Source organism: Halichondria panicea, chromosome 10 (assembly GCF_963675165.1).
Source record: "Halichondria panicea chromosome 10, odHalPani1.1, whole genome shotgun sequence".
NCBI classification, from domain to species: Eukaryota; Metazoa; Porifera; class Demospongiae; order Suberitida; family Halichondriidae; genus Halichondria; species Halichondria panicea.
The window spans coordinates 5,460,666-5,481,034 of NC_087386.1; the positions used below are offsets into that span (position 1 = coordinate 5,460,666).

Consider the following 20,369-nt stretch of genomic DNA (forward strand, 5'->3'; position numbering starts at 1 on the left):
CAAATGTACATGTGCGCCCCCACAGCACAGGTCACACCCACCCACGTGGCCTAGTGTACACAAAGTTCTTTGTACTTCATATTCTTTGTCATCTAGTTCTGAGTTCGAGTTCATTATTGGTCTACCGAGCTTGTGAGGGATGTCTTCACTCAGTCTATTAGGCCTAACCAGGTAAGCTAATATGAATCAGATACTGTGTCTTTGTACTAGGCCTATTACACATATTTTTATTCAAGGCCATGAATGTAAAATAATACAGCCTTGTGTAGCGGTGTCAGTAAGTTCCTGGAAGTGATGTCCCATATACATTTAATCTAGCTAGCAATTATTCTCAACAATTGCCAATATTAAAAAACATTATTCTACGCAGGAAAGTTTCTGTGCTGGTGGCTTTGATAAGCGTCTGCCATTTTGTCTTGGGACACGGTGACCACGCCTCTTCTCAGTGGGAGTTCTTGAAACAGTTCTCTCGTCCGTTTGATAGTACCTACGAACTTTGGGGATATGCCCTCTCGTCAACGGCTATAATTAGCGCTGCTCCATTCTTCATTCTCTTTTTTATACCTCTAGAAAATGCAAGCGAGCATTCTTCACTTTTGAAGGTTCTACTGAGTTTCGCTTCTGGAGGATTACTTGGCGATGCCTTCCTTCACCTTATCCCTCACGCTATCTCCCCCCACCACCATCACCACGATGACGAAACGTCACATGACCACTCACATGATGACAACCATTCTCACGAGCATTCACATGATCACCATGGACACGATCACATGCAAGATATGATGGTTGGACTATGGGTACTAGCCGGTATAGTTGCCTTTCTCATGGTGGAGAAGTTTGTTCGGTTAGCTAAAGGCGGACACAGTCACAGTCACCTGCCCAAGAAACCAAAGGATCAAGCCTCTGTTGTGAAGGAGGCAAACAGTACTGTCAAGAAGAGGAACAAGAGTTTCGAGGGTAATTAACTCTACATTTTTAATCGTATATTGTTTTAATGTAGTGCCTTCTTTACCTAAAGCCAGAGGAGGTACGACATGAGTACCTCGATTAGCCGGTCACGTGCAAAATTCAACAGTAAAGTTGCACGTGACCAAATGCCTCAGTTTTAGCGTAATCGAGATACTTGTATTGTACCTCTGTCCTCAAGCTAAGGTTGTGTGTACGTCTGTATTCTTGATTAGTGTTATGTTGGCTACATGTACATTCGCTATTACAAAATGCATTGTGTAGCTCTTAGGGAGGTCTACCACATTGTCTTGTTGACGAATCCATGTATAGTCTAGCTTCCTAACAGTACACTAATTAACAACCATAATCCTGTCTTTGCCAAATTCTTTTATTATAATTATCTTTTTTCCATGCAGGCTCCAAATCTGACAGCACTTCTAAAGAAGCTTCTCCCAGAGGCGGAATCAAAGTAGCAGCATACCTCAACCTTGCTGCCGATTTTGCTCACAATTTCACTGACGGACTAGCCATTGGAGCCTCTTATCTAGCCGGTCGATCCATTGGAATCATCACTACCATCACTGTCTTGATACACGAAGTACCTCACGAAATCGGAGATTTTGCAATTCTAATTCAATCCGGACTCCCCAAACGTAGAGCAATGTTTCTACAACTTGGGACGGCTGTGGGCGCGATTGCCGGGACCGTGGCCGGACTATTGGCCGAGGGGGTGGGGACAGACACTGCCACGGCTTGGATTCTACCGTTTACGGCTGGAGGGTTCATTTATATAGCAACGGTGTCTGTGATACCGGAACTCTTAGAGAACTCGTCCGTGTGGCAATCTACAAAAGAGATAGTAGCCATGTTTGTAGGAATTGGGATGATGGTGCTCATAACATTCGTAGAGTAGGAACTGTTAACCGTTGACACATTACAGCTTTTATAATATAATTATGGTGTATCTCGTGCACTCGCTGAGCTGGTATATTATATCTAGTGAATGCATGGGAATCAATACACTTTACAAGTACGCACACTAAAGCGAATGATGTCCATACAATTCATACATTATATTGATTCATAATTATTGTCTCCATTAATTTAAAGTTTTGTCAAATTAAAACCAATTAACAATTATAACCAATTAACATGTATATATATATAATTGCAGACAAGGAATAATAATAATTATACTGCATCAATATAAGTACCTAATAACATCTGCTAGCACAATTACATAAGTATTATATTTATATAAGATAAAAAAATTGGCTAGCTATAATTATATAATCACAAAAAGTCATGAAGTTCATCAGTGTTGCTCTCGAACCAGTCCCTGCCCTCGAAGATCTCCTCCTGAAAACGACGTAATACTTCATCTTGTGCGTCCGTCAAGGTCTCCTCAGTAGGTTGGGGGGCCGTGGTTGGACGATCCTCGCGATCGTTCAGAAACTCCCACAGACTAAAGTAGTGTGTCCGTGTGTGTGTGTGTGAGATATCTATAATTGTAAAGCTATGTGGTAAGAAAATGGGGAATGTTAACAATGGTTTGGGGGGAGATAAAGAGGTTATGAGCAAGGCCAGGGTGTGGTGTGTATGTATAATGTTCATAATACACGATGTACTGCGTGAGTTCATTAACTCTTGACTACGTGTATTTATATATGGGGTGCCGTTTGTGTCAAAATATTGAAATAAAAGCACAAGGTTTTGGTGGTATTTAGTACACGACTGAGGGTATTTAGTAAACGACTGAGGGCATTTAGTAAATGGCTGAGGGGATTTAGTAAAAGACTGAGGGTATTCTATTCAGCGAGTCAAGGTCAACACTAGGCGTTTGTCTACTCCTCTTTAACAGAGTGTGAGTTCATCTGGGCACAGTAGAGCTCTAGCTATAGCTACAGAATTCTAGAAGAAGTCGTGCACACTGTGCATGCGCACAACCTTGTGCCCTGCACATCTCCCTAATACCAGGAGCAGATTACAGATTTATTTACTAAATACTCTCTGTCATTTGCTAAATACCCTCAGACATTTACTAAATACCCTCAGTTGTTTGCTAAATACCACCAAAACCTTGTGTTTTTGTCATCAATATTTGGACACAACGGCACCCCATATTTATACAGTATCTAGAATTATACGTACAAAGTTAGTAGTGTAAAGTTAGTAGTGTAAAGTTAGTAGCGTAAAGTTAGTAGCGTAAAGTTAGTAGTTTAGGTAACTAGCTGTGAGCTGGCTAAGGCTATGGCTATCTATAGTCACTTTCAATTTGTTTTATATTGTCAAAGCTTTTCCTCGCAATGAGCGATTCTTCAGGACAAAAAACTTTAGGTAACTAGCTGTGAGCTGGCTAAGGCTATGGCTATCTATAGTCACTTTCAATTTGTTTTATATTGTCAAAGCTTTTCCTCGCAATGAGCGATTCTTCAGGACAAAAAATAATAGAAAACAACTAGTGACTTTTATAGACAAAAATGAAACACCTGACATGTGACACTCAGACACCAAACCAGACGTCAAACCAGACGTTATACTGGTATGACTGGTATTTTACTATAGGGCTACCTAGTCAACGTAGCCCTATAGTAAAATACCAGTCATACCAGTATAACCACTTACGTATTGTACCACTTACGTATTGTTTCTAATCGGTTTTCTGTCCCCATCAGAATCAGTCAAATAACGAGGCTCCTCCTTAGCTATTGTTCCATCAGGGTACTCTGAGGTCAGAGGTCAGAGGTCAGAGGTCATTCAAGCGTGCAACAGTACCCACTCACCATGTCTATAGAAACAGCTACTACCGAATGAGCACGTGCCTTTACCCATGTCAAAGTACTTGCAGTGCTTAGCTCTGCAAACGACACAAAATACATGAGTTATATACGTTCCGTATAGAGGGTAATTTTTGTTGGTGCAAATGTTCGTAGGAACTGCCATTAAATATTTTGTATTACAGCTCAGAATAGTGACGTTGAACCTACAATAATCGTCACAATGATGCTCCACAACACGAAATATACGAAAATTTCCACAATACGAAAATAACCCGGCCGCTATACGTATACGCAATGCTAACTGCATGACTCACGATAAGTTCCCCTTGTAGGCACCAACAAGTTTAGACTTTTGATCAGGATCATCAATCCACACCTCACTCTGAACAGAGGGACAATAGATAACACATAATGTGTGTACATACACATCTGCATAATTACGGTGTATTTTTGACATAAATGCATCTAAAAAAATACGTAATTATTACAAAGCTGTTAACACACTTGGTAATCTATATAATTATGATTCGTTATGATAATAACGATGTACTTACCGGTATAACAAAGAAGGACACTGTTCTGCAAAGTGGACAGGCTCTGGAGGAGAAAAATAAACGTCAGATCAATCACAGCATGTCTTAGGGGAATGGCTAACCTGATAGTTCTTTTCTGTGTGTGGGTGGTTTGCCTCCATTTGCGGATGCAAGTGAGACAGAAACAATGGTCACAATTAGCTGTACATGAGCAGACAGATATATGTACCTAAATGTACTGAGCATGTTGCAATAAGAGCTTACGAAGAAGTCCAAATCTCTGCTCAGATCTGACGAGCTTTCCACTGACATACTCCAAACAAATGGCACATTTCTTATCCTCAGTCCTATATACACGTGTACAATAAAAGTAAAGAAATGAAATAACCTACTCTTGGATTTGAAAGGCTCTCTCCATTTCTCTTTCGTGCATCTCTAAGCACTCTTTCTTATGTGCTGAAGTGTGAACAAGACTGTAAGGTTAGCCATGCACACAAGTAACACTATTAGATATAATTATTATTATTGTACCTTTTTGTTGCTCAGGATCGGAAGGATTGAGACACTCTCGATTGCACATGTCACACAGATTTCCATGGAGATACTCGCAACTAAAAATAAAGAACAATTGTAGAACATTAGGACAACCTCTAAGGAATGTACACACCAAAGTAAACATGGAGCCCCCTCACAAAGCCAAACAAGTATGTAACTATTATACTAAAGTATGTCTGCATTAACAACTTTCAAATTCTTTCTTTTAGAAATATACTTTTGAGAGTATGCTAAGCAAGCTATAGTCCTTTTGTTCTTCCATTCAACAACCTTAAACTCATACTTAAAATTATTTTGACACATAACCATTTTGTGCTAATGAATTTCCTGCAAATCCGCCAAAATTAGTACCCTAAGGTATACTGACCTTTCTCCGAACGGACATGCTCCCATCTCAGCAAACGGACACAGCTATCAAATAGAGAGAGAAAAAATAATCACGAGACAACGTGTACATACACACACACACCATCTCCCTCACTCACCAGAGCAGCTGCCTCCTCAGTCGTGATAACGTCTAGGAATGAGCTCCCCTCACCCCCTGAGGCCATGTCACTGTACGAGAGCTGGGGGGCAGCTGTGAACTGATCCTGCATTGGATGACAGTAGGCTACTGACATATCAAGTTTAGTGGCAATGTCGATTGGTATTAAAAATCCAAAACCAAAAATTGTCACATACATTGTTCTCTGAAATCGCTACATAATATATGGAGTAATAATTTATTAACCTGCGTTATGTCCAGACTGGAAAAATCACCTAGTGGCCCGTGAAATGATTTCCCCTGCCATGGAAACAACAAGGATACTCAAACAGAACAATCAGCAGTCAAGGTGACTTACTGGCACAAACTCTGCTGCCTGTGCCCATTTCTTGGGATTCGTAGAAGGATTCTTGTTCAATGTCACCATCTATAGTATACAAACACGACAAAAAATACATGTATACGTAGTTACATTATTTCACAACATTAGCAGTAAGCACAGAATTAGAAGTATAGAAACAAAAGTGTGTTGTACTCACCCCTCCCCACTCCACGGGAGGTGATCACTGCTACGTAGGCTCACTGGAGCTACAGCACTGTAAAAGAAACCATAGTCCTTAAAACTGCCACTCGAATAATTACTGTATTAGAGCGCCATTGGACATTTTTCCTAAATAGCACAGTATTTGTTTATTATAGCCTCAGACACGTAATATTATGTTTTAATTACAGTATTTGATTTGTACTACCTCTTCTTCGTCTGTCCCGGCAGTTCCTTGGGCCTCACATGATTGTAACGACACTTGTCTCCATAGCCACAACTACCTTTCAGATAAAACCTACATGTCTGCAACCAAAAGGTGACCCTTCAAAAGCCTGCCAAATTATTTTTTTACATACGTACCATGTCTGGTTTATCGGACCACTCATGAGAGAAAGGACAATCTTCGCCATTCTTACAACAGCCACTCATAAAATACCTGCAGAAGCATGTATGCTATAAAAATGCACAGCTATATAAGCCCTAACTGAACCTACCGACACAGGACTTTTCCAGTAGTGGCCATTTCTACTTGCTGGTTGTACACATGGGTGGGCGTTCGTTGACATAATAGAGCAAGATGGAATCCGGAAGTGGGCGTGGTGACCTATAATAAATTTTTTATGATTGAGTTTTTGGAAAAAACCCACAGCTAGCTTAGATCGATCGATCATCATTGTCTAGCTAGCTAGCTAGCTAAGTTCTGGCTTATATAAATAGCCACTTATAGTACAGAGCGCCAATCAGTTATCAAGACCCTAACCTAGTAGACCCTACTACAAAAGATGGCATGTAACGGCACAGGACAAGATAGACACGTAAAGCTTCTAAAGAGACAAAGAGGACTACTAGTCAACCAGCTCCCTGACACTGTAACACTACTCAACACTCTCAAACTTGGTTCATATTTCAATGCATATGAAAAATCAGAGATTTCTAAGCAAAAAGTACCGTCCGATAAAGCCGAGAAATTTCTGGACATAATGGAGTTTAAACCTCGTGAAGTATACCAAGAGTTTATGCGTGCTCTGCATTTGTTGCGGTCTGACCTAGCCGTGAGGTTGGAGGGAGTAGAGAGGGAAGTTAGCGGGGGATCTGACGCATCACCACCGGCGTCCAATGAGGCTTCACCAAAACGTGAGTCTGCTGGGCGTGTATATATCCGATTTTTGAATTGTAGGCGAAATACAGTAGAAAATTACTAGGCTACCGGTATCCCACCCTGGACCTCCCCTGAAGCACAGTTCATTTTCATGTGGTAACCTCGTTTAAAAAACAGAGAAAACTGTGAATATAATTATTATTTTACATTCCAATGATTATGAGGGTCTATGGTCTATACTGGTAGAGGAGCTCTTCTTTAGGTGACGATAGGTGGGTGGATGTGATATGAGAAAAGGAAGGAGACTGTATGTATAACTATTATTCTACACATTGAACATTTACTTTCTGCTCGTGTTTATGCAATGAAGGTGATAGTGTACAATTGTTGACTATTTATCGTATCAGGAGTATGAATTACACGAGCAGAAAGATTGGTTATGCAAACAGCACGTCCCCTATCTTTTAGTTTCACACCCACCCACCCATGCAACAATAGTCTGTTTTAGTGGAACTCCTGAGGGAATACAGTCAATCCCTATGTGCATTCAGTACTATTTTTTGAGCATATTTTTAAACTATGAATTTCCGCTTTTTTCTGCTCAACCTTAGTTTCAGTGTGTTAGAATTACTACATGTAAGAGCTAGAAACACTGACAATGAGAGTACTAGTGCTTCAGTACAGAGTTTATTAGTGTATCCTTGACTGCTGGGTCATTGCACCTAGGTCATGGGATGGTAAGGATGCAAGGTTAGAGTTGGTACACCCACATGATATCATCAGGTTGGTATGATCACCATTTTTTTTCACTTCACTGCAGACCTTGGCAACGGATATGGTGGTGATCACATGGAGCCTAGACAGGAAGTTGGAAACGGTATTGTAGAAGAGGGTAAGTGCAGAATGTTATTTGCATGTACAGTGAAATGTGTTAATAATGATCTTTTGTGCAATCATGTATGCCGTATGTTTTACACCATGTTTATGTGGGAAAGCAATTTTGGGAGTTGGAAGTACACTGTCCTTTCTAGAGAGCTATTTAATACATTCAGAGAAGGTGCTTGTAATCGGAGGCTCAACTGTACAAAGTATCTTCCCCTTGCTTACATATCTAAAGTCAACACAGCGTGTGTAACCTCATTTAGAATGTAAACAGAGTCTAATATTTTGACCTTCCCCTAAGTTGATGTAATATCCTCTCTCTTATATATAGCTGGTCTGTTCGGGCTGTCAGCCCCCGGAACTGGGCCTCACCACCACCTCAGTCGCCTTGGATACTCTGATCGAGAATTGCTAGCCAATAGACTCAATGGTCGTCCTCCTCAACGACAAATATTCCACGATTTCTGCCAAGCTCTGGGTGTTGAGAACAGACTGATACAGGCCTCTAGTCGGTCTGGTAACCCCACTGGGTACTTGATGCAGCAGCTGTGCTCACAACCCAGCGCCACTTTCGATAAATTGGAGACAGCACTCGGTCAAATCGGACATGCAGATTTGTATCACGATTTGGTTTTCCAAATGCAAAATGGTGGTATGGACGATGAAAATAATTAATAATTATAATTATGTTGTATGTTTGTGCATGTGTGTTCCTTGTTTCTTTGTCTGTTTTGTCACTCTGCAATTACTTCATCAGAACACATTAATTTTAATAAACATTACGTTATGTAAAGGGAAACCACCGAGAATACAATCGCACAGCTACAACAAGGGGAAAGCCCCTAAACTACAGGGGAAACATTGCATCATTCAATGTTAAGTGGGCGTGGTGGGAGAGTGGGCGTTACCTAATACTGAAGGTCAACCATGAAATTGCATGCTGTAAAAATAAGCATGATATGTACGTAGCTAGATCTGGTTTTGCTCTCCACTGGTAGTCTAGTCTGATCTGTTGTAGCTGGTGAATAGATTGAGATGGCTAGATTAAGACTCAACACACCGAGCTTCCACTGGAGGAGGAGCTGTCCACCTGTCCACTGCTGTACTGGCAGGAGAAAGGATGAACAAGTGAAGCCCAAAGCAACTCCACTTCCTTGGGGGAAGGTAACTGAGTAGTAGTGTTTAATAGTATTTAATAGTGCTAATATTGAGCATTGCTTGTATTGTTTTTTGCAGATGAGCGTTATTTGCTCCGTTCTCTTCGTAAATCAATTCGGTACGTAACCATGACGAGTTTGATTAACAACACTTTATAGTATTACAACGAAAACTTTGAGCCAATCGAATAAGTGATTTCCTACCAGCATTGTGCGCACCTTATAACTACCATGTTCACTCCTACCTACTATCAATATTCTATATTACTTATCCCAGGAATCAACCTGTTATTTCCTTTCCTGCCGTACATGATACATGACTTCTTCCCTGAATTGGATAGAACACAAATTGGTGAGTTAAAGCATTCACCAGGAGTGCAATTACTGGAAGTGTTTGGAGCTCACAGTGTGGTTTAGTGTTATTACTGCTTCTCATTGTGACATACATGAAAAATCAACGTGGTTTTATCACAGGAATTGATTTCTTAATTTGTGATAACTATAACGTCAATTTCATCAGCATTAACAACTATTTGTATCTTCTTACTGTACAATACACCCACACACACCCACACACACACACACACACACACACACGCACACGTACAGGCCAAAAAGCTGGCTATCTCGGGTGTGCCTATTTTGTTGGGAACTTTATTGGCAGCTTGTTTTGGGGCTGGGTCTCAGATATTGCCGGGAGGAGACCCGCTCTACTGATTGGAATGTGTGGCATCATCGCTTCCGAGATTTTCTTTGCCTTCAGTCAGACCTTTGCATGGGCTCTGGCCGCACGTTTTCTCTGGGGAGCCTTGAATGGAAATATTGGAATCGGAAAGACTTATATTTCGGACGTAAGTACAATAATTATATGAAGCAACTGTGTGTAGCTGATACTTATATAATTCACAGATATGTGACGATACCAATCAGGCCAGGGGCTTTGCACTGGTCGGGGTAACAAGAGGAATAGGACAATTACTGGTAAGGAAGTTTATGACGTACATGTGCATGTGCATGTACATGTGCATGTGCATGTGCATGTGCATGTGCATGTGCATGTGCATGTGCATGTGCATGTGCATGCACTCTCTTCCAAATATAATTGGCACAATGCCTGTTAGAATCTTAACCTGTAATAGCCCTCATTTTCCATATAAGCTCCCACTGGCTGCATTAGCCTCTGTTGTTAGCATGGATGGCTAATATCGTATTACTAGAATGTTTGCGAGCATCAAACATACCGTATAGCGGGTATATTTCGAGGGTATAAATTTTCGCGGATGTGCCTTTAGAAAGGTTTTCGCGGATTTAATTTTCGTGGAATAGCGCCTTTTTTGCAGCATGCATGCATGGAATATTAAATTCGCGGTTATAAATGTTCGCAGTTCATGCCTAATCCGCGAAAACCACGAACATTTATACCCTCGAAATATACCCTCTATACGGTAGTATTATGTGAACTTTGCGAGGGTTGATCACTTCGCAGCAATAAAATCTGCAAAACCTACTGGTAACTTAAATACACACGATCCTTGCCAGAACGCAATAGTTAGATCGCAAAGGATCAATTTTCTGCTGATTTGGCTCAATCGCAAAAGTTTTTCGATCTGGTGATGCGTACATGATAGCGAGTAAGGAGGCAGTAAAGGAGGGCATGTCGCCAGTGTGTTCACCAGCAAGTAACGCGGTAGCTCATCCAATATATTGTTTGCCTCCATACAGGGCTCACTATTGGGAGGGTTCCTGGCACAACCAGCCAGCAAGTACACTGCTCTCCAGTTTGAGATGTTCTGTCAGTATCCCTACTCCCTGCCTGTATTGGTGGGGGCATTCCTTGGTGTCATCACTCTCTTTTGTAAGTCGCTCTTAAATAAATTTGATGATGCATGCTTATTTATTTCGTGTAGCTATATATAGGTTTATTTATAGGTGGGGATAGTCTTAATTAGGTATCGTCTCACTGTCGTGTAAGCACTTAGTAATGCATGGTTGATTGTGTATGTAAAAGAATTGTGTCATAACATACATAGCATTGAAATGCTTGAGCACTGAAGTAGCAAATTGCTGTTGGTTGGGACAATTAAGCAAACTTATTCTCATTTCCAGCTGCATGGCTCTTTATGGATGAGACACTTCGCAAGAAAAAAAAGCAGTCCACCTCTAGTGATAACTCTTCACAAGATGACTCTGGTATTGACCTAGTGTCAGCTGACCCTCCCGGCCAAGAGTCTGATACTGAGATGATGGATTTGATGAAGGATGGTCGGAGTGAAGACACTATCGACAGGCAACCTTTGTTGATGGCTGAGAGCGATATAGACACTGATGGTATGTGTGTGGGGGAGGGGGGCTAGTGTGTGGGAGAGGGGGGCTAGTGTGTGGGAGAGGGGGGCTAGTGTGTGGGAGAGGGGGGCTAGTGTGTGGTAGAGGGGGGCTATTGTGTGGGGGAGGGGGGATAGTGTGTGGGGGAAGGGGGCTAGTGTGGTGTGTAATTGCTTTAGCGTGTGTTTTTTTCTAAATAAAGATGGACTTTTACCACTGTTGGGGCAAGGGGTGACCACTGAAAAATTTCATAATAATTGAACCTCCACATACAGACTGTGAGATGGTGAGCTCAGACACAGAGCTGTTAGTGAGAGAGAGACGACCTAGATCCAAGTGCCCCCGTCCACCATCTTGTAACCCTCTCTACCCATGCATCAAGTTTAAGGAGAGAGTCACTGACTGTGTTGCCATACCAATAGCCATGTACAGGTAAGGGAGTTAGTTTGTACATGAGAATCTTTAGTTTGGTATTTGCTATTATAGCTAGTGTAATGCATCCTGTAGCTCTTAGGAAGCTCATTGCTTTTGTTAAAAATCTGGTCCCAAATTCGTTATATCTAGTGTGTCCCGGAATCAATGTATACCCTTTCATGTAGCTAATGTCATAATAATATTATCAGCACTGTACACTGTAATTTTTTAGTTGCCTTGCCTCATTTTTTATGAATTGCGGTAAATAAATTTGAAAGTATTTTTTGCCCCCTCAGATATCTGTTAAACTACCGTAAGAGAGGCTCCTGGTCGCCACGCGAGACATTCAGTGGTAAGAATGTATCAAGGCTTGGCAGACATATGTATGGAGGATTAAAACAAAGAGTCAAGTTAATAGCTGATAGACGAGTGTTCTTCTCCACTCTTATGTATGGTCTCTTTGCCTTCATCGGAATTATGAGTTTGGAAGTGAGTTTAATTGCATTGTAACTCTATCTTGTCTTTGTTGTAATTCCCTGCTGTTCAATTTGCACATGGCTCCTATCGTATTTCATATAATTATTATATAAGTGGTCAAAAAGCCTGCGAAGTATTTTTGTTATGACCATTGTGTTTCCTTGCTCTCCAGTTGATCCCGTTGCTACTGGTTACCAAACACAAAGATGGTGGTTATTCTCTGGACGACAATGAGCTGGGTGTTATCTTCATGGTCTCAGCTGTCATTCAACTGCTGTACCATGTACGTTCTTTCAGTGTTCAGTGGAACTGATTATTGAGCCATTTTAGTACAGATAAATTAACCAGTTATTATTGTTGTAGCTAGCTAGACCTATATAAGCATTATAACAAAGTTCTTTAGACTCACTAGCCTCGCCCCCAGGCCGATTTGTCTTCAATTTAACGCTAGGTCGAGGAGGCAACCTAGCGTTAAATTGGAGACAAATCGGCGACCTAGCGTTAAATTGAAGACAAATCGGCCTGGGGTCGAGGCTATAGACTCACCAACCATTCTAGGTCAGATCATGCGTTGACAGGGGTGATACATGCAACCTTTAATAGTTTGCGATGTTCATGCATGCATTAATTATCAACGTCTCTTTATTAATTTTTTTCAGCTTTTTCTTTTTCCACTCATGACAAAGTGGGCTGGATTCAGGAACACGTTTAGACTAGGTGTAGTCACATTTGGACTCATGGCATTCCTCTTTCCATTCTCCAATCAGATTACAGGACCCATCGTCCCTAGCAACAGCTCCGTCTACGACAACAGCACGTCTGGAAGTGGAATGAACTTATTCGAAGAAGAGACTGACAATTTTTGTAACTACACTCAAATAGTGAACTCTAGCTTTGATTCTTCTGTCAATGCCAACTCCGTTTCGAGGGTCCCTTTTCAGACTTGGTTTGTGCTCATCTCCATCGTAACGGTGGCCATTATTGGCAGGTGTGTTGATGGTGGTAGCTATACTGTGTATGGATTAGATGTATTGTCATGATGTCAGCATACTGTACACAGGGTATGCTGTATGCAACCTTTGACCTTTCATACTGAGCAATAAAGAGTACGTATCTAAATTGTGGCTTAGCCACAAAGTGTTTTTTCTTACTGTATTTTAGACAGATCGAGGCAGCCCAACAACAGTTGTGCTATGTGTTATCTGATCTCCTTTTGTAGAATCACCAGCATCACTGCCACCATGGTCCTCATCAATAACTCCTCTTTGGTTAGTTCAATACGAGGTCACTGCATGTGTATTCTGACCACCGTGTGATAGTATTGCAAATCATGTGATTATTATTTCATCTAGCCTCGTTAGCATACACGCGTGTGCTTGTCAAAAATGTTATAACATCCTCAACTTTCTGCATTCCATAAACTATAAAGCTGCCACAAGATTGCATTCATCTTCTCGTTATTGTTTCCTTCGTTCCCATACAGCCCAGCACTAAGGGGATGGTGAATGGAATGGGGCAGGCTCTGGCCGCCGTGGGGCGTTCTTTAGGACCCGTGGTTAGTGCTCCAATATTTGCATGGAGCGAAACAACAGGTGAGATGATAATTATTTTGCAAGTGCAATTGCTGGGCAGCAGATTGAAACTGGTACGTTGTTATTATGTGGGTACAATTGTCAACCGTACAGGACTGTAGTTGTTAAGTATAGGACTTTTAGTGCATGCACAGTAATCTTTTCATCTTTCTATCCTCCCGTGCAGGTCTCAGCTGGCCACTAAACTTTCACTTCATGTTCGATCTGATGATAATCTCAGCTGCTGTAGTCTTTGCACTCAGTTTCTTCCTACCCAAATCGATAGAGTACAAGAGAGAACCACCACCCCCTGAACCATCAACTACCCCCCCTCCAGATATTGAGCAACCAATCCCTGAGATACCAACCCCTGAACCATCAGCTACCCCTCCTCCAGCTATTGAGCAACCAACCCCTGAGATACCAACCCCTGAACCATCAGCTACCCCTCCTCCAGCTATTGAGCAACCAACCCCTGAGATACCAACCCCTGAACCATCAGCTACCCTTCCTCCAGATATTGATTATACGATTTCTGCCAAGCTCTGGGTGTTGAGAACAGACTGGTACAGGCCTCGAGTCGGTCCGGTAATCCCACTGGGTACTTGATGCAGCAGCTGTGCTCACAACCCAGTGCCACTTTCGATAAATTGGAGACAGCACTGGGTCAAATCGGACATGCAGATTTGTATTACGATTTGGTTTTCCAAATGCAAAATGATGGTATGGATGATGAAAATAATTAATAATTATAATTATGTTGTATGTTTGTGCATGTGTGTTCCTTGTTTCTTTGTCTGTTTTGTCACTCTGCAATTTAAATTCATTAGAACACATAAACATTACGTTATGTAAAGGGAAACCACCGAGAATAAAAAAAAAAAAAAAAATTATGACCACAAAAAAAAAAAAAATACTGAAAGGTCAACCATGAAATTGCTTGCTGTAAAAATAGCTAGCTAGCTAGCTATGGTTAATTTTTGCTCTCCACCGGTAGTGACTGTAGTCTGTTGTAGCTGGTGAACAGATTGAGATGGCTAGGTTAAGACTCAACACACCGAGCTTCCACTGGAGGAGGAGCTGTCCACCTGTCCACTGCTGTACTGGCAGGAGAAAGGATGAACAAGTGAAGCCCAAAGCAACTCCACTTCCCTGGGGGAAGGTACCTGAGTAATAGTGTTTAATATTGAGCATTACGTTTAGTGTATTTATTTTTGCAGATGATCGTTATTTGCTCCGTTCTCTTCGTGAATCAGTTCGGTACGTAACCATGACGAGTTTGATTTAATACAACGCTTTATAATAGATCTAGTATTACAACGAAAACTTTGAGCCAATGGAATAAGTGATTTCCTACCAGCGTTGTGCGCACCTTATAACTACCATGTTCACTCCTACCTACTATCAATATTCTATATTACTTATCCCAGGAATCAATCTGTTATTTCCTTTCCTGCCGTACATGATACATGACTTCTTCCCTGAATTGGATAGAACACAAATTGGTGAGTTAAAGCATTCACCAGGAGTGCAGTTTCTGGGAAGTGTTTGGAGCCCACAGTGTGGTTTAGTATTATTACTGATTCTCATTGTGACGTACATGAAAGTGGTTTTATGGGATTGTATCAGCATATCTTGCAGTAGAATATATGTACACACACACACCCCCACCCCACACACAAACACCCACACCTATACCCCCCACACGCACGTACAGGTCAAAAGGCTGGCTATCTCGGGTCCACCTATTATGTTGGAAACTTTATTGGCAGCTTGTTTTGGGGCTGGATATCAGATATTGTCGGGAGGAGGCCCGCTCTACTGGTTGGAATGTGTGGAATCATCGGTTCCGAGATTTTCTTTGCCTTTAGTCAGACCTTTACATGGGCTCTGGTCGCTCGTTTTCTCTGGGGAGCATTGAATGGAAATATTGGAATCGGAAAGACTTATATTTCAGACGTACGTACAATATATGAAGCAACTGTGTGTAGCTGATACTTATATAATTTACATTACCTTTTAGATATGTGACGATACCAATCAGGCCTTGGGCTTTGCACTGGTCGGGGTAACAAGAGGAATCGGACAACTACTGGTAAGGAATGTACCTGTTAGAATCTGTTGATAATGTAACCCTCATTTTTTTGTACCTCACACTGGCTGCATTAGCCTCTGTTGTGTTAGCATGGATGGCTAATATCGTATTACTAGAATGTTTTGCGAGCATCAAACATATGCGAACTTTGCAAGGGTTGATCATTTTGCAACAATAAAATCACACGATCCTTGCCAGAATGCGATAGCAAAGGGTCAATTTTTTTTGCTGATTTGGCTCATTCGCAAAGGTTTTTCACCAACAAAATATTCTAGTAATACGGTAGATGTGTCCATTAGCCCACCCAATCATTATATTATTTGCCTACATACAGGGCTCACTATTGGGAGGGTTCCTGGCACAACCAGCCAGCAAGTACACTGCTCTCCAGTTTGAAATGTTCTGTCAGTATCCCTACTCTCTGCCCGTGTTGGTGGGGGCATTCCTTGGTTTCATCACTCTCTCTTGTAAGTCCCTTATATATATTCATTTCGTGTAGCTATATAGGTTTGCATACGTTACAAGTACCTACTCAGTTGAAAGTAGGTCTCGTCTCACTGTCGTGTAAGCACTTAGTAATGCATAGTTAATTGTGTAGGTAAAAGAATTGTATCAATCATAATTATAACATACATAGCATTGAAATGCTTGAGCACTGAAGTAGCAAATTGCTGTTGGTTGGGACAATTTTCTGGCTAAGCAAACTTATTCTCATTTCCAGCTGCATGGCTCTTTATGGATGAGACGCTTCACAAGAAGAAGAAGCAGTCCACCTCTAGTGATAACTCCGAAGGTTGTTCACAAGATTACTCTGGAATTGACCTGGTGTCAGCTGACCCTCCCGGCCAAGAGTCTGATACTGAGATGGTGGATTTGATTAAGGATGGTCGGAGTGAAGACACTATCGACAGGCAACCTTTGTTGATGGCTGAGAGCGATATGGACACTGATGGTATGTCTGTGGGGGAGGGGGGCTAAATGAAGATGTACTTTACCACTGTTTGGTCAAGGTGTGACCGCTAATTTCACAGTAATTGATCCTCCACATACAGACTGTGAGATGGTGAGCTCAGACACAGAGCTGTTAGTGAGAGAGAGATTACCTCAATCCAAGTGCCCTCGTCCACCATCTTGTAACCCCCTCTACCCATGCATCAAGCTTAAGGAGAGAGTCACTGACTGTGTTGCCATACCAATAGCCATGTACAGGTAGGGAGTTAGTTTGTGATGAGTTTGGTGTGTGCTATTATACAAAATGTAGTTAGTGTAGATGCATTCTGTAGCTCTTAGGAAGCTTATTACTTTGTCAATAATCTGGTCCCAAGTCCATTATATCTGGTGTCTCCGGGAATTTACAATGTACCCTTACATGTAGCTATAATGTAGCACTGTACACTGCAATTTTAGTTTTCTTGCCTCATTTTTTGTGGATTGTGATTGCCCCCTCAGATATCTGTTAAACTACCATAAGAGAGGTTCTTGGTCGCCACGCGAGACATTCAGTGGTAAGAATGTATCGAGGTTCGGCAGACGTCTGTGCGGAGGATTCAAACTAAGAGTCAAGCTAATAGCTGATAGACGAGTGTTTTTCTCTACTCTTATGTATGGTCTCTTTGGCTTCATCGGAATTATGAGTTTGGAAGTGAGTTTAATTGCATTGTAACTCTATATCTCGTCTTTGTTGTAATTCCCTGCTGTTCAATTTGCACATGGCTCCTATCGTATTTCATTATATAAGTGGTTAAAAAGCCTGCAAAGTGTCTTTTCCTATGACCACTGTGTTTCCTTGCTCTCCAGTTGATCCCGTTGCTACTGGTGACCAAACACAAAGATGGTGGTTATTCTCTGGACGACAATGAGCTGGGTGTTATCTTCATGGTCTCAGCTGTCATTCAACTGCTCTACCATGTACGTTCTTTCAGTGTTCAGTGGAACTGATTATTGAGCCATTAATTTACCAGTTATACAGTGGAACCTCTGTTAACAACCACCTCCGAATAAAGGCCTGCTGCTATATAACGGCCAGGCACCCAGGTCCCAAATGAACAGCTTGTGTACAAAACAACCTCAACAAAGGCCACCTCTGTATAAAGGCCAAAACATTGTTCCCCAAAGGTGTCCGTTATAGAGGGGTTCCACTGTAGCTAGCTAGACGTATATAAGCATTATAGCAAAGTTCTATAGACTCACCAACCATTCTAGGTCAGATCATGCGTTTACAGGGTGGGTGGTACAACCTTTAATAGTTTGCGATGTTCATGCATGCATTAATTATCAACGTTGATCTCTTTTCATTTTTTGCAGCTCTTTCTTTTTCCACTCGTGACAAAGTGGGCTGGATTCAGGAACACGTTTAGACTAGGTGTAGCCACATTTGGACTCATGGCGTTCCTCCTACCATTCTCTAATCAGATCACAGGACCTATCGCTCCTAGCAACAGCTCTGTATATGACAATGGCACGTCTGGCAGCGGAATGAATCTATTGGAAGAAGAGACTGACAACTTTTGTAACTACACTCAAATAGCGAACTCTAGCTTTGATTCTTCTGTCAATGCCAACTCTGTTTCGAGGGTCCCTTTTCAGACTTGGTTTGTGCTCATCTCCATCGTAACAGTGGCCATTATTGGCAGGTGTGTTGATGGTGGTAGCTATACTGTGTATGGATTAGATGTATTGTCATGATGTCAGCATACTGTACACAGGGTATGCTGTATATATTGACCTTTCCTACTCAGCAATATGAGTACATATATAATCATCTCAATTGTGGGGCTTAGTCACGAAGTGTTTGTCTTGCTGTAGAAATGTATTTTAGACAGATCGAGGCAGCCCAACAACAGTTGTGCTATGTGTTATAATCCCCTCTTGTAGAATCACCAGCGTCACTGCCACCATGGTCCTCATCAATAACTCCTCTTTGGTTAGTTCATGCATGTGTGTATTCAGATAACCCTGTGATAGTACCGTAAATCATGTGATCCCCTCCAGCCTTGTTAGCATCACTTACAGAGGAGGTTGGTCACGATTTAAACCGTGGCAAGATATGCTATGTAAACCGTGTTTGGCCTCGAATTTGCCTTCAACCCTTGTTCAACCCGCTGAGTCAGCACTTTTGTCTCACTCTTGCATTCCTGAGCAGTTATCTCTCTTGTATTACATCTCCTGTTAGTTTATGAATTGTAGTAGTGTAAACCTAGCATTGCTATACCTGAAACATTAAGACAAGAGTCAAAGAACCAAGAAAAGTGCAGCAACAACTGGAAGTGTGTAGTTAACTTACATGTAGTTTCTGGCTCATTGCTTCGAGTGTGACTATGCTACTCACTGACTGGGTATTGTTAGCATCATCTGCTACTAGTATAGAGTGCTACAATCGTTTGCAGCCTTCTGGCTTTAGCTAAGATAGCTACTTTTCATGCTTTTCTCTGAAGGTTTCCGTATATCCTTTCTTTTTTCTCTCTCCGTGCACGCACATTCCTCCGTTTAATTGTGACCAACCTCCTCTGCATCACTTATGTGCTTGTCAAAAATTTGAACGTTCCATAAACTATAAGCTGCCACAAGATTGTGTTCATCTTCTCGTTATTGTTTCCTCCGTTCCCATACAGCCCAGCACTAAGGGGATGGTGAATGGAATGGGGCAGGCTCTGGCCGCCACGGGGCGTTCAATGGGACCCTTAGTTAGTGCTCCAATATTTGCATGGAGCGAGACAACAGGTGAGATGATATTTTGTTAAGGTAGAATATTGTGATTACAAGTACGTAGTATGGTACATTGTATGTAGTTAATTGCTGGGCATTGTTATTATTCAGACTGTGTGGGTACAATTGTCAACCGTACAGGACTGTGGTTGTTTTTAGTGCATGCACAGTAATCTTTTCATTTTTCTATCCTCCCGTGCAGGTCTCAGCTGGCCATTGAACTTTCACTTCATGTTCGATCTGATGATAATCTCAGCCGCTGTAGTTGTTGCACTCAGTTTCTTCCTACCCAAATCGATAGAGTACAAGAGAGAACCACCACCCCCTGAACCATCAACTACCCCCCCTCCAGATTTTGAGCAACCAACCCCTGAACCATCAGCTACCCCTCCTCCAGCTATTGAGCAACCAACCCCTGAGATACCACCCCCTGAACCATCAGCTACCCTTCCTCCAGATATTGAGCAACCAACCCCTGAGATATCAACCCCTCCAACTGATGTATCGAGTGATTGTGAACCCCTCTTAGTGAATACTACAGCTACAAGTACTCGTGACTCTACAAGCAAGGATGACATTCTAACTGATTTTGAAACGAGTAATTCTGTTTCTTTAGCACAAGATCGATCAGGTTTTGACGACAGTTATGTGACTAGAGTATAACACAATCTTTTTATTGCAATATTTAATTTTTGTTGTCATAGAGTCTGTGGTATTTATATACCTATAATTATTTATTAACGTACAGCAATGTGAAATAAAAATGTAATGTCTTGCATGGCAAGCTAGTCATCCCAGAG

General features: G+C 41.6%; 5 protein-coding genes across 6 annotated transcripts; 4 read left to right on the top strand and 1 right to left on the bottom strand.

Moving 5' to 3' along the window:
- Nucleotides 1-11: 11 nt before the first annotated feature.
- LOC135342719 (zinc transporter Slc39a7-like) lies at nucleotides 12-2,102 on the top strand. The gene is made up of 3 exons (XM_064539553.1): nucleotides 12-171; nucleotides 371-960; nucleotides 1,368-2,102. Exons 1-3 carry the CDS (start codon nucleotides 140-142, stop codon nucleotides 1,862-1,864), a joined length of 1,119 nt encoding a protein of 372 aa, XP_064395623.1. The 5' UTR covers nucleotides 12-139; the 3' UTR covers nucleotides 1,865-2,102.
- LOC135342728 (probable E3 ubiquitin-protein ligase makorin-1) lies at nucleotides 2,072-5,784 on the bottom strand. Its single transcript, XM_064539560.1, has 13 exons — nucleotides 5,662-5,784; nucleotides 5,550-5,603; nucleotides 5,305-5,409; nucleotides 5,187-5,230; nucleotides 4,796-4,875; nucleotides 4,657-4,720; nucleotides 4,529-4,611; nucleotides 4,387-4,465; nucleotides 4,286-4,328; nucleotides 4,046-4,113; nucleotides 3,735-3,808; nucleotides 3,593-3,677; nucleotides 2,072-2,416 (listed from the first exon to the last, which is right to left on the bottom strand). The coding sequence occupies exons 1-13, from the start codon at nucleotides 5,728-5,730 to the stop codon at nucleotides 2,245-2,247; spliced, it is 1,020 nt and encodes a 339-aa protein (XP_064395630.1). The 5' UTR covers nucleotides 5,731-5,784; the 3' UTR covers nucleotides 2,072-2,244.
- Nucleotides 5,785-6,489: 705 nt separating this feature from the next.
- Nucleotides 6,490-8,610, top strand: LOC135342759 (uncharacterized). Its single transcript, XM_064539609.1, has 3 exons — nucleotides 6,490-6,981; nucleotides 7,767-7,838; nucleotides 8,160-8,610. The coding sequence occupies exons 1-3, from the start codon at nucleotides 6,630-6,632 to the stop codon at nucleotides 8,501-8,503; spliced, it is 768 nt and encodes a 255-aa protein (XP_064395679.1). The 5' UTR covers nucleotides 6,490-6,629; the 3' UTR covers nucleotides 8,504-8,610.
- A 110-nt stretch (nucleotides 8,611-8,720) lies between these two features.
- LOC135342613 (uncharacterized) lies at nucleotides 8,721-14,513 on the top strand. Of its 2 annotated transcripts, none has more exons than XM_064539395.1 (14): nucleotides 8,721-8,992; nucleotides 9,065-9,104; nucleotides 9,263-9,337; nucleotides 9,595-9,836; nucleotides 9,895-9,966; nucleotides 10,708-10,840; nucleotides 11,092-11,313; nucleotides 11,583-11,739; nucleotides 12,018-12,210; nucleotides 12,371-12,481; nucleotides 12,858-13,186; nucleotides 13,418-13,466; nucleotides 13,682-13,790; nucleotides 13,957-14,513. In XM_064539395.1, exons 1-14 carry the CDS (start codon nucleotides 8,864-8,866, stop codon nucleotides 14,376-14,378), a joined length of 2,283 nt encoding a protein of 760 aa, XP_064395465.1. In that variant the 5' UTR covers nucleotides 8,721-8,863; the 3' UTR covers nucleotides 14,379-14,513. The 2 variants fall into 2 exon arrangements, with proteins under 2 accessions (XP_064395465.1, XP_064395466.1); XM_064539396.1 differs by having other exon boundaries at nucleotides 12,966-13,186.
- A 149-nt stretch (nucleotides 14,514-14,662) lies between these two features.
- Nucleotides 14,663-20,314, top strand: LOC135342611 (uncharacterized). Its single transcript, XM_064539393.1, has 14 exons — nucleotides 14,663-14,931; nucleotides 14,990-15,029; nucleotides 15,200-15,274; nucleotides 15,487-15,728; nucleotides 15,793-15,864; nucleotides 16,199-16,331; nucleotides 16,586-16,816; nucleotides 16,917-17,073; nucleotides 17,314-17,506; nucleotides 17,662-17,772; nucleotides 18,169-18,497; nucleotides 18,739-18,787; nucleotides 19,476-19,584; nucleotides 19,772-20,314. Exons 1-14 carry the CDS (start codon nucleotides 14,803-14,805, stop codon nucleotides 20,230-20,232), a joined length of 2,331 nt encoding a protein of 776 aa, XP_064395463.1. The 5' UTR covers nucleotides 14,663-14,802; the 3' UTR covers nucleotides 20,233-20,314.
- Nucleotides 20,315-20,369: the final 55 nt, after the last annotated feature.